We start from the raw sequence: 11,381 nt of genomic DNA, 5'->3' as shown, positions 1-11,381 counted from the left end.
AGTGAGACTCTGTTTTAAAAAAAAAAAAAAAAAAAAGAATGATGATGTATTACTTTCTGGAACAAGAAATAAGCATCCAGGTGGACATGGTGGCTCACAACCGTAATCCTAGCAGTCTGGGAGGCCGGGGCAGGAGGATCACTTGGGCTTAGGAGTTGGACATCAGCCTGAGCCAAGAGCCAGACCCCATCTCTACTGAAAACAGAAAAATGAGCCAGGCGTGGTGTGCACCTGTAGTCCCAGCTACTTGGGAGGCTGAGACAGGAGGATGTTTGAGCCCAGGAGTTGGAGGCTACAGTGAGCTACGATGACACCACGGCACTCTATGGCACTCTAGCCGGGGCGACAGAGTGAGACTCTGTCTCAACAACAAAGAGGAAGCAAGCCTCCTTTGCAGAATCCCACCCGTCTCTCAAGGCAGGTTCAAGGAGCTCCTTTCACACCCACTCTCACTCCCTGGATCCCGATCGCGCCCTAGACTGCAGCCCAGCCCACCTTGTTCTGGCTTCATCTGTGTGTTGTAAGCCCCATAAAGCCAGGGGGCAGGCGGGCGCATGTCCTAGTTTTCCTGAGCCCACTGGTCGCTTGAAGCAGGACAGCACAGCAGGCCGGCCTCTGTGACCTCTGCTCCCTTCCCCAGCCTCTCCTCCAGCCCGGACGTAGTCCCACCACGGCTGCGGGAAGCAGTAATCGGGGATCACAGCTCAGGGCCCATCTCCAAAACCCCAAGCCCTGGAGCAGGGCCCGACGCGGCTACCTGCAGCTGAGCTGCCAGTTCCTCCGAGTCCTCGAAGACCAGGCCGTTTTCTTCGTGTTTCACAAGCTCATGCAAACTGCGGAGAGAACAAGGGGCCCGAGGGCTGCCTGGAGAGGGAACCGGACCCCGTGGTGCCCACCCGCCCCGCCCACCCACAGGCAGGCAAAGCCGGGGCAGGAATAGCCAGCTTGGTCCAGCGAGCCTGTTCCGATTTGGCGTCTGAGTAGGAGAAGGACCTGGAAGGATGCGCGTGAAAATGTCCAAACCGGTTTGGACAAGGGGTCCTAAGGGGACGTGGACCTTTTGTGCTGCGTGCTCTTCGATGAGAACGTTCTCAGGAATTATTTCTGCCTTATTGTTCTTAACCCCATGCCCAAGAAACAAGGTAAAGGCACCCCTGCCCCTGGGGACTGGCCCGGCACACTAAGGACGGCTTCTCTGGGTCACCAGAAGGTCTGGTCCCAACACGACCCAGCTCACGCGAGGGTCTGACATCTCGAACTCCCCATCCAGAGGCTGCTCCTGAGCAGGGCTGAGTGCTCAGCACGCTGGGGCTGCTGTTTCTAGAACTTCTAACACTGCCCTTTCCAAATACCCATCTTTGCCGGGTCAGGTGGGGTCTCAGAATTACACTCATTTAACTGATTCAAATCCAGCTATACGAGCTCAGCCAAAGGGGACGTGGGGAGAGAGAGGGAAAGAGAGATACAACCACACGAGCTGCGCAGGCAGTTCAGCCACCGTTCTCCATGACAGTGAGCAAAACACACCCTGCTCTCGGCCACCTGTCTGTGCGGGGCTGACTGAGGTGACGCCTTGCTGGTGGCGTGTCGCGAGCAGCTCAGACTGCAGTGGTTCCCCCTCGGCTACTGATTTGAGAACCTAACCCCAGGAAGACTCAGTTTCCACTCCTACCACTGGAAGTTCACGGCACACACGGGCAAACAGCACCCGAACATGTCCACCACCTTCATGGGCAGGTCCAGGCCACTGGAGGATTTGTGCAGACAGACACCCAGGTCCGCCGACCCTGCGGGGAGAAGGGGCAGTCAGTGCCGGCCTCCACCCTGGGAACACAAGTCCTTCCAGGACAGTGGAGCCGCACCTCCACAGGGAGCGGAAATCGGCGACGTCCCCGACAGCCCCAAATACAAGTGGCTTAAGTTGGCCCCACAGCCTGGCCAGGGGCAGGGAGCTGCTGGTGCTCCCAGCTGCCACGCCTGACATCTATAAACTGCCAGTTACTTGACTTTCGTATTTCAGTTGACTCAGTTTCTCTACTTAACCACAACTTACTTTAAAAGAACTCCTAAGCGGTTATTGTTAATGGGTACAGAGTTTCTGTAGGAGGTGATGAAAGAGTTTTGGAAACAGACAGTGGTGATGGTTGTACAACACTGTGAATATAATGAATGCCGCTGAGTCGCACACCAAAAATGGTTAAAACGGCGAATTTTGTTATATATATATCTTACAGCAATGATTTAAAAAAAAGAACCCACAGCAGACCCCCAAAAAAACCAGCTGCCACTGTGAAAATAAAGCCAAATAAACAACTTAACATTACTAAAAACTGGCTAGAAACTTCTGCCTGCCAGAGGCTCTCCACCCAGGCTGCTTCCTGGAGGCTGGAAGATGAGGCGTTAGAGACGGTCAACGGCGAGCCTCGACGCCCCGCTCAAAGCAATCAAGGGAAAGAGACGTCTCGCTGGCGGAGGCAGTGCCGTGTGACACGCTATCCCTGCACCTCCCAAAGCCATGGCCCTCCCACACCTGGGGACGGTGGCCCCAACCCCAGGCCCTGGCCTTCTGCAGAAGGGAGGGCAGGACAGAATGGAGTGAGGGGTTGGAGGCCAAGAGGCCAGGGCCTCCTAGAACCTCAGCAAACAGCCTCAGGGCCACCAGCCAGGGCGGGGCCGGTACACACAGCGGCCTCCTCTCAGGAGCTCAGCCCAAGATCTTAAGTGGCCTCAGGCAAGGCCCAGTCCCGCCTGAGGCCTGCCAGTGTTGGCTGCTGAGCTGAGAATGGCTTTTCCATCTTGAAAGGGTTATAAAAACAGTATAGGAGGCCCTAAAGTCTTTACTGACTGGCCCTGTTTGGAAGAAGTCTGCTCCCTGCCCCAGGGAACTCCCTTTAAACACCGCCCTCCCTGAGGCCTCCCGAGTGGCCGAGTGGCCGCTTACCTAGCAGCAGCGGGTAGTCCTCGGCCTCCAGCCAGGGCGTGCAGACCTGGACGCGCTGGAAGCTCTTCTGGCCGATGAGGCGGCCGTAGTGGGCCTTCAGAGGCCCTTTGCCTTCGCAGAGAAAAGCAGACACTGCCACAGACTGGCCCCGCCCCTGTCCCTGCCTCAGGCCCCAGATGCTCCTGCTAAGATGCAAGCAGCCACCTTCCTAGAAGCCCCAGCCTTGGCAGCTCCAGGCAGGCCCCATCCCGGCCCCTTCCAGAAACAGCCCAAGAGCCCTGAGTCCCCCAGGGATGCACACTCTGACCGCTGAGGCCCTGCCACCTGCAGGCAGATGCCTCGTGCCGTGACCACAGCTGGACAAACGCTGGCCTGCACCAGAGCACCAACTGGGTAGATCCGGTTTCTCCATCTGTGCCATGTGCAGGGGGACACAGGGACTGCCCCTTCCCTGCCAGGGCCCCCATGCAGCATGATGTGTGCAGTGGGCGCCAAGGTGCCCCTGGAGCTGGGGCCAGGAGGGGAGAGAGGACAAGCCACTGGCCCAGGAATTCCCTCTGCCTTTCTCCCTTTCTCTGGGGCTTCGGAAGCAATTTCTCGCTGGCCAGTGGGCTCTTTCGTTTGAAAAATCCAGTGCTTGGAAACCACCAGAAAAGGGGCAAGCTCGGTATCTCTGCAGTGCTGCTACCTGAGATTCAAATCCGGGCTCCAACCCTGCTGGGAGGCCCCTCTGAGCCTCAGTTTCCCCCACGTGAAGCAACAGAAAACCCTACTGCAGAGCTGCAGCGAGGACTCCGAGACAAAGTCGCATGGAAAGCCCTGGTAGCAGCTGCAACTCACCCCCCACCGTCCCCCAGCTACACGCAGACGTCCGGTGTCCCAGGCAGTACCTGTTATCACGCAGACTAGAGAAGGAAGACTGTCCCCAGCAAGAGTCAGCTGTTCAAACTCTGTGTTTACAAAAACAAAGAAGCCATAACCAGGGTCACCCTGTCAGGTGGGCAAGGCGCTGCTCCACGGGGGCCGCCAGCCTCTGAGATACCCCCCAGGGCGACACTTCAGCTTGAGGGCCTGGCCACTCAGTGACCCAAACAGGGACTCGGAGTTGCCCGCCTCCACAGCCCCGCGTCCCTGAGCTGTCCTCAGGCCGGCCCACCCAGTGCAAGGCCAGGCGAGCATCTCCCAGCTCGGCGGCCCCGGTAAGCCCAGAACCCCCGACCACAGCCACACACCTACTTTCCAAAGCTGCCAGCAGGATGGAGAAGTCCTCGTCCTCTGTGAGAAAAGACTGGAGTGTCACAGGCTGTTTCTAGAACCCCCCCAGCTGCCACGCCCGCCCCTTCTCATCAGGCAAGGGGGCGGGGAGCACGCAGGCTCTCCGGTGTCTGTCTCGATAGCCCCAAGTGCCCCGGGGGCTGCACAGACCTGTCCAGCTCGTGCTGCTGACCAGCAGGGCCGGCCGCCCTGGAAGACACGTCACCATCCCACTCTGGGCGTCCCGCTCCGTGAAGGCTGACCTCTCCGTGGCCGGGTCCCCGGGGTCTGCGCTGAAGAAGCAGAGAAAAAGCCCGTGAGATGCCACAAAGCAGGCCCCGGCCCAGGACGGCCACCTCTCGCCACAGCGAGGCCCGCGGGCTCCTCAAGGTTGGGGTGCCCGGCCACGGCAGCAGCACCGGGCTGGCCCTACCACCAAGGTGTGGGCCTGCTCCCTTCAGCAGCACTTGCCGCCGGGTGCTAAGGTGACAACAGCAAACGAGACCGACCGGTCCCCTCCTCCGTGGGGCTCCCCATTCTCGCCGCTCCCGCAACGTAAGACTGGACGCTGTAATGCGCCTCCCACCCATACCGGGGACTGAGGGGCACACGACAGGACGTGTGGACAAAGGTCCCCTCCTAGCCCATGAGACACCCCAGGGGACACACAGGTCCGCTGACCCTGCCATGGGCACAAGAACCCGCTGGCAGGAGGGTAAGATAGCACAGGGGTCGGCAAACATTTCTCAAAGGGCCAGAGAGTGAATACTGTAAGCTCTGCGGGCTGGACGCTCCCTGCTGCAGACCCCACGCTGCCGTTGCAGCTCGAAAGCCGCCACAGCCACACGGAAGGGAACGCGTGTGCCGTGTTCCAGTGAAACTGCAAAAACAGGCAGCAGGCCTGCGGCCTTTGCCAGCCACTGGATTCACGGGTTCCCAGGTCTGCAGGGGGAGACAGGACAGGCCAGGACGGCAGGGATGTGAGCGACGGCAGCTGAGGATGCGGCCTACCAGGCCCGGAACGCAGCGTGGGTGCGGCCCAGCTTCATGAAGAGCTCGTGCTGCAGGTCCAGGGGTGTCTCCTTAAAGAAAGCTGCCGGCTTGTCGTAGACGGTCACAGCTCTGCAACGAGATCGTTGTGGTGGGGACTCTGGGGAGGAGTGGAGCGGGGCCTACGAATAGTGGATCCAGGCGAATCCAGAAAAAGGACGCTTGGGGAACCCAAGTCTCAGTGACAGTAAGAAGCTTTAGAATTACTTGGGAAAGTGCTGAGAGATGCTCTAAGACCAAAACTGCCTGGACCTCTTGCCTGACCCGGAAAGAAACGCCACCTCCTCCGCCCTCGGCTTCCTGAGACCAGTTTCCATCTCCCGTCCCTTCGTATCTCAAGATGCCTCGCCAGATGCCTCGGTAGCAGGCACTGCACTCTCGTCCCAGCCAACCCCGGGACCTGCCCTGGGGCTGACGTCATCCCAGGCCTGCGTACCTGATGCCCCAGTTCTCCGCCAGGTCTTCCCGCATGGCGCTGGTCACACACAGGTTCACATGGGACAGGCGTCCAAAGAGCTTCTCGTACCTGACAAGACATGTCCCTGATCAGCCTGGAGCCCCGGACAGGCCCGACCACCACAACTGCAGTGTGACTCGACACCCCTCGACACAGAGGAGGCTGCAGAGCTGGGGTCTCCCGGACCTTCCCAGAGCTTGCGCTTCCGGGGCTCCACCCACACCAGTATTATTTCAGACCTTCCTCCGTGTCATACCACTTTCCAGCTTAAATACAACTGCATTAAAAGGAAACCATATATCACTGCCAAAGTGAAAGTCCAGCCTCTCTTGCTGTAAGAAGAAATACAATAAAAGCCTCATTGCCAGATCTCAGCCGCCCTGTGCCCCTGCAGCAAAAGCTGTGGGGCTTGCTCTCAACGTGGTACAAGGGGACTTCCGTGAGTGTCAGGGGTATTAAAGACACGTTAGCTCCAAGCTGAGACTGAACCCTGATTGCAGGGGAGAACCGGAAAGGGGATTGAGCGAGTCTAGGTTATTTAACACCGTTGGGATATTATAGGCTGTTCCACCCTCAAGACCCAGAGAAAGCTCTAAAATGGGACTGCCTAGGGCTGAATTTTGGTCCTCACACGTATTAGCTATGTGGCAAGAGGCAGAATTGCTTTCAGCCGCGGTTTCCTGACATGTGAAAGGAGAGTAATCACAGGACAGCCTCACTGCAGTGCGTGGAGACTGAATGCGATAAAATGCAGAAAGGGCCTGGCCTGGGCCCCAGCAGGCAGCAGGTGCTGCCACTGCTGCTGTGACCACTGCCAGTGAGCAGGCCCATCGGGGCAAAGGCCGAAGCTGCCGACGGCCTGCGGCTGGACGTGCACGCCAAGGCAGGTGTCATACTGGGGCCCAGAGTACAACAAATGACCCTTCCTGCTCCGGGTCCAACCTGCTCCGACAGTTGCGCGCATCAGCTGCGGCGGCTACGGCCCACTTCTCCACCTCTCATCAGCCCCCGGTTTTTATTCGGGGATCTGCCCTCATACACTCTCTGTCCTTGGGGTCTGACGCACCGGGGACCCAGCTCTCAAGGGAGTGTGCACTTGCCCCAAGCCTGAGAAAACAGGGATGGCGGTCCCTGCCTCAGTGGGCAGATCAGAGAAGGGCAGGTACAAGGCTATCAGAGAGGCTCACTGTCCCCACCAAGCCCTGAAGGGGTGGGGACGAGAGGTAGGCAAGCTCCCGGAACCACCAAACACCGCCAGAAGGGAGTGTGAAGAGATGTGAGCCAGGCCCCAGTGACACTGTCGGGAGCTCAAAGCCAGCCGCTTCTCGGGACCTTTCAGTTTCACGGATCAGCAAATGCCCCCCTTCGCTGTGCCTGTTTCTATCACTTGTAACCAGCATCCGCCTGATGCGCAGCCCTGCCCTACTCCTCCAGAGCATGCAGGGAACCAGTTTCCGGAGCCACACAGGCCCTTCTTCCCACCCACCCTCATGCAGTTTTGGGGAAGGTATTTGCACCCTCCCCCCAGACTCACCATTTGGCCAGCAGAACGAGGGGGTGGTTGGGGCCATGCACCAGACCCATAATGGAGTAGCCATAGTTGTGCCAGTCGATGACGAGTTTGCTTCCACAAAGGCAGCCCACAAACCAGCAGACGGCAATGCTGGGCAGGCCTGGGGGGTTCTAGGAGAAAGAGTCTTGAAGGAAGAGGAGGAAACCCAGACCATGCTCAACAATAAACTTGAGTGAAAACAGTTGCAACCCACATGGCAAGAGGTCATTATCTTTAAAGAGCTCTTGATAATAAGCAGAAGACAGACCCTCTCTGCCACCAAAATAGGTGTCAAAAGTCATAAAAGAAATCGAAGTGACCAGCATGAAAAGTCCAAGATCATTAATAAGCAAGGAGACAAAAGATGGAACAAAGACATGCCATTTGTCACCAATCAGAATGCAAACTGTAAAAACGCCTAACAGCAGCTGGTAGTGAAGGAGGAGAAGAGACACCTCCACCCGGTGTGGGATAAAATGGACAACCTTACTCTAGGGCTATCCAGTAACATACCACAACATTTTACAAGTATGGAAACTCTGATAGAGCAATTCCACTGCTAGGAATTTATCCTAAGAAACTGGACGTGTGTAAAAGATGGATGTTCACTGTGCTCTTAGCGGCACTTATTTGTAAAAGTAGAAAAATCAGGAAGATTCTATCCATTGAGATGAGACTAAATAAATACATTATGGTACATCAAATATTGGAATTCAGTGCAGCCCATTAAAAAGAAGATGCTTCTATATGTTAAAAACTGACGGAAGAGAAAGGTTAAAAGCATAACTCTAGAGCTAGACTGACTACCTAGGTTCAAATCCTGACTCCACCACTTCCTAGCTGTGTGACGAAGGGTTACTACTTACAGAACCTCTCTGGGTCTTAGTTTCCTCATCTCTAAACTGTAGGAAATACAAAAACCTACTTCTTAGGGTTGTTGCGAGGATTAAACAACTCAATACATATAAAACACTTAGATACATGATAAACGTAATGTAAGACGCCATCTGTAATAACACAGAAAAACAGTATGGACAGGCACCATAAATAGAATGGACATGTACCATAGGTTCCTAATCCTGTTTTTAAAAGTTCACATATACACGCACACGAATATACAATGTATTATCAATCTGTGCATTTTTAAAAGGTGGGAAAATAAAGAAAACTGTTAATAGTGGTTCTCACAGAGGAGGCAGAGGCTGACACATACCTGGAGAAAGATGTAGGCTGCTGGCTCCCTCCACATCAACATCCACAGCAAGTGCACTGCCTGAAACACAACTTTGACTCCGTACTGGAGAACTCGGGGCCCAACTGCAAGTCAGAAAACGCCTATGACTACCAAAGGAGCTTCTGGCAATCTGCAGGCTTCACACACACACACGCATGCACGCACATGGATTCAGAGGAATCTAGAATTGACTGCATCCTACCTGCAAGATTCTGAAGTTCTGTCAGCTGCACAATTTGAATTCTGTCACTCTGCAAGAGTTCATCATGGGGTTTGGAGTCTGAAAATGAGAATGTTCCCTTTAATGTACCAGATGTGGCAATCTACTTTAAAGTCAGATAATCTCCCAGCTCAGGCTGAATGGTGGAGAGTGTTTTGGAAAATAAGACTTTTCAAAACCTCTGTTCCTCACTAGCCAGAGCAGAGAATAAGGCCAAGTCTTATCCAGATTCCGCTAGAATGCCCACCGAAAGAGGGCCCAAATGTTATCCACCATTATTTAACATGATGCCTGGCACATAGTAGTAGGCACTTAATTAAACTGATCTGAATTTCCTGGATGGTGGGATTTTCCCACCTCGCAGAGATCCCCAGGAAGCGCCACTCTACCTCCACACCCTGGGATAGCCAACTCTAACCAGCGACCCAAGGCAACCAATGCTGTTCCCATTTTTCCCTGAGATGAGGTTGCGCTACCCTCTAAAGATATCAAAATAGAGAATAATGAAGGGGCAGGCATCCCTGCCCTGCACACTTGGGGGCAAAGGTGGACATGAGAAGCAAATGAAACACCTCCTGCCTGCAGAGCTCTGCGCTGAGGGATGAGGAATGAGAAAAGATGTGTCGCCCATCAGCTCAGACACTGCATGACAAGGGTAGTTGCACACAGATCTGGCTACCAGCACTGGCCCTGGAGTTCCCCACACCTGGGTTACAGCCCCAGTCTTTCCACTTACTAGGAGAATTAGTGAGACCATGCAATGGATGGACTTAACTTAGCACAGTCCTGACATAAGGCAAGCGCTCCACTAACTTTTGCTGTTCCTAGCGAACCACCCAGCAGAGGCTCGACAGAAACCTGGAAACCGCCATCCAGGCCAGAACCCGCTCGTGCTATCTCGGAGAGCTGGCCAAAGCGGGGGACAAAAGGGGGGACTTCGGTCTCCACCCCCTGGTCAGAGCCCAGGGCCTAAGGCTGAGAGCACCTTCCCTCCCTCCGGCACTCACTGCAGAACCCCAGGAGGGTCACGGAGAAGCCGTGCTTGGCCAACGACAGCGCGTGGTATTGCATGCGGGGGCTGCGGCCCACGTCGCCCAGCACCACGACGAGTACGTGCCGGGCCGCGCGCTCCCGCCGCCAGCGCTTCCAGCTGCCCAGCAGCAGCAGCGGCAGCAGCAGAGACAGCGCCAGCAGGACCAGACAGGGTGCCGCCATCTTGGCGAGCCGGCAGCCGTCACGTGACCGCTCTTCTGCAGGCCCCGGTGCTCTGTGCGCAGCCGCAGATGGAGCTTCCGAGTTGGGCGGGGCTGGCGGTGTGGGTGGGTTCCACACGGGAAAAGTCATCAGGCAGGAAAGTTACCTCTTCATTTTTCAGGGTGTTGGTTGCTTGAATAAGACATTTAAAATATAAAGAGGGAAAAGGACACAATAGAAAGTAAAAACCATAATAATTTTTTTCAATATCCATAGTTAGAAGGGAACATTTCCCCACTGACACTCCAATGTCACCTCCCAAAGTAGCCACGGAAGAGTTTAGTGAGCGTCCATGTGACAGCCTTTTCCCCTTGAAAGCGGTTCCTTGCTGAGAAACGTTGATAGCACATCGGTGAAGCCACCTCGTTGCCCCCCACCCTTGGCAGCTGCCACAGAACCTGCAGTGCCACCACCCAGACCCCTGTTCAACAAACAAACGAGACAGCGCCTCCTCCCTTGATAAGAGCCCATGGCAGCACCCGCTAGACAGGGCTCCCGTGATGACGTGGCTCCTAGTGTTCCCAGAACTCGGCTCAGAGCTTGGCACACTCTCATCTGCCTTTCACAATAGCACTGTGACCCACCTTCTTATGGATTAGAAGGTAAAGGGCACACCCTGAGCCAGACCTTGAAACCCGAGCGTTCAGGTGGAAAGGAAGGAAGAGTAAATATGCACAGATGGAAGGGATGGGCAGGCGCTCTTGGGCAGCAGCATTAAACCTCCAGTGCTTCAGAGAGTCCTCTGCCTCCAGGTTGCGTGGGCTGGGGGTGGGGAGCCGGACACTTCCCCTGCCCAACTCTGTCCACTCCTGTGATAGGATGGGCGGGGATCTGGGACCTCAGCCTCAGGGTTTCTGGCTCCCGCTTGACCTTAGGCAAGTCATTCCATATCAATGTGCTTTCCTCGCCTGTGGATTAAGAGAGTGGGACCTCATAGCTTAGAGTCCTCTTGCTCTGATGATCTAAGAAGATTAGGACCAGGCACCATGGTGATGACAAACCAAGAGTAGACAGGTGAAACCTGGGGGGGGGAAGGAGTTGCACTTCTGTCTCTGGGAAGAGAGGGGTGGAGGCATCGCCAGGGAGGGCCACTTCAGCACTGGGCCAGCCTCGCTTGCCCTGCTTGCTCACTTGGTGTCCATGCCACGTGAGATCCAATCCTCCCAATGATCAAGAAGGTATTGATAAGTCACTTAACCCCCTCAGAGCCTCAGATTTCATTCAGGGTAGTTGAGTACCCGCTTCAGGGGTTGTCTTAAGGATTAACAGAAGTAATGGCAATGACATCTTCCCCTGGGACATGTGTTCTCAAGGGTGCACCCAAGGGGGAAATATGGTTCTTGGGGAGTAAAAAATTCTCATTCTTGTTATGTATAAAGCGTAGACATAAAGGCAGTGCACAGTTTACAATAGACCTGC

General features: G+C 55.4%; 1 protein-coding gene across 1 annotated transcript in view; it reads right to left on the bottom strand.

Moving 5' to 3' along the window:
* Positions 1-9,953, bottom strand: part of ALG1 (ALG1, chitobiosyldiphosphodolichol beta-mannosyltransferase) — an 11,157-nt gene extending 1,204 nt beyond the window's left edge. The window contains exons 1-12 of the mRNA XM_012647742.1: positions 9,716-9,953; positions 8,691-8,768; positions 8,468-8,571; positions 7,237-7,385; positions 5,682-5,771; positions 5,207-5,317; positions 4,367-4,488; positions 4,178-4,216; positions 3,832-3,891; positions 2,942-3,052; positions 1,673-1,787; positions 758-833 (exon numbers count right to left, since the gene is read on the bottom strand). Coding sequence (XP_012503196.1) covers positions 758-833; positions 1,673-1,787; positions 2,942-3,052; positions 3,832-3,891; positions 4,178-4,216; positions 4,367-4,488; positions 5,207-5,317; positions 5,682-5,771; positions 7,237-7,385; positions 8,468-8,571; positions 8,691-8,768; positions 9,716-9,923 — 1,263 coding nt within the window. The 5' untranslated portion in view covers positions 9,924-9,953. The remainder of the gene's footprint in view (positions 1-757; positions 834-1,672; positions 1,788-2,941; positions 3,053-3,831; positions 3,892-4,177; positions 4,217-4,366; positions 4,489-5,206; positions 5,318-5,681; positions 5,772-7,236; positions 7,386-8,467; positions 8,572-8,690; positions 8,769-9,715) is intronic.
* Between the last annotated feature and the right edge of the window lie 1,428 nt (positions 9,954-11,381).

Source organism: Propithecus coquereli, unplaced genomic scaffold, assembly GCF_000956105.1.
Source record: "Propithecus coquereli isolate 6110/MARCELLA unplaced genomic scaffold, Pcoq_1.0 Scaffold27, whole genome shotgun sequence".
NCBI lineage: Eukaryota > Metazoa > Chordata > Mammalia > Primates > Indriidae > Propithecus > Propithecus coquereli.
This window is presented reverse-complemented; position numbering and strand designations above follow the sequence as displayed.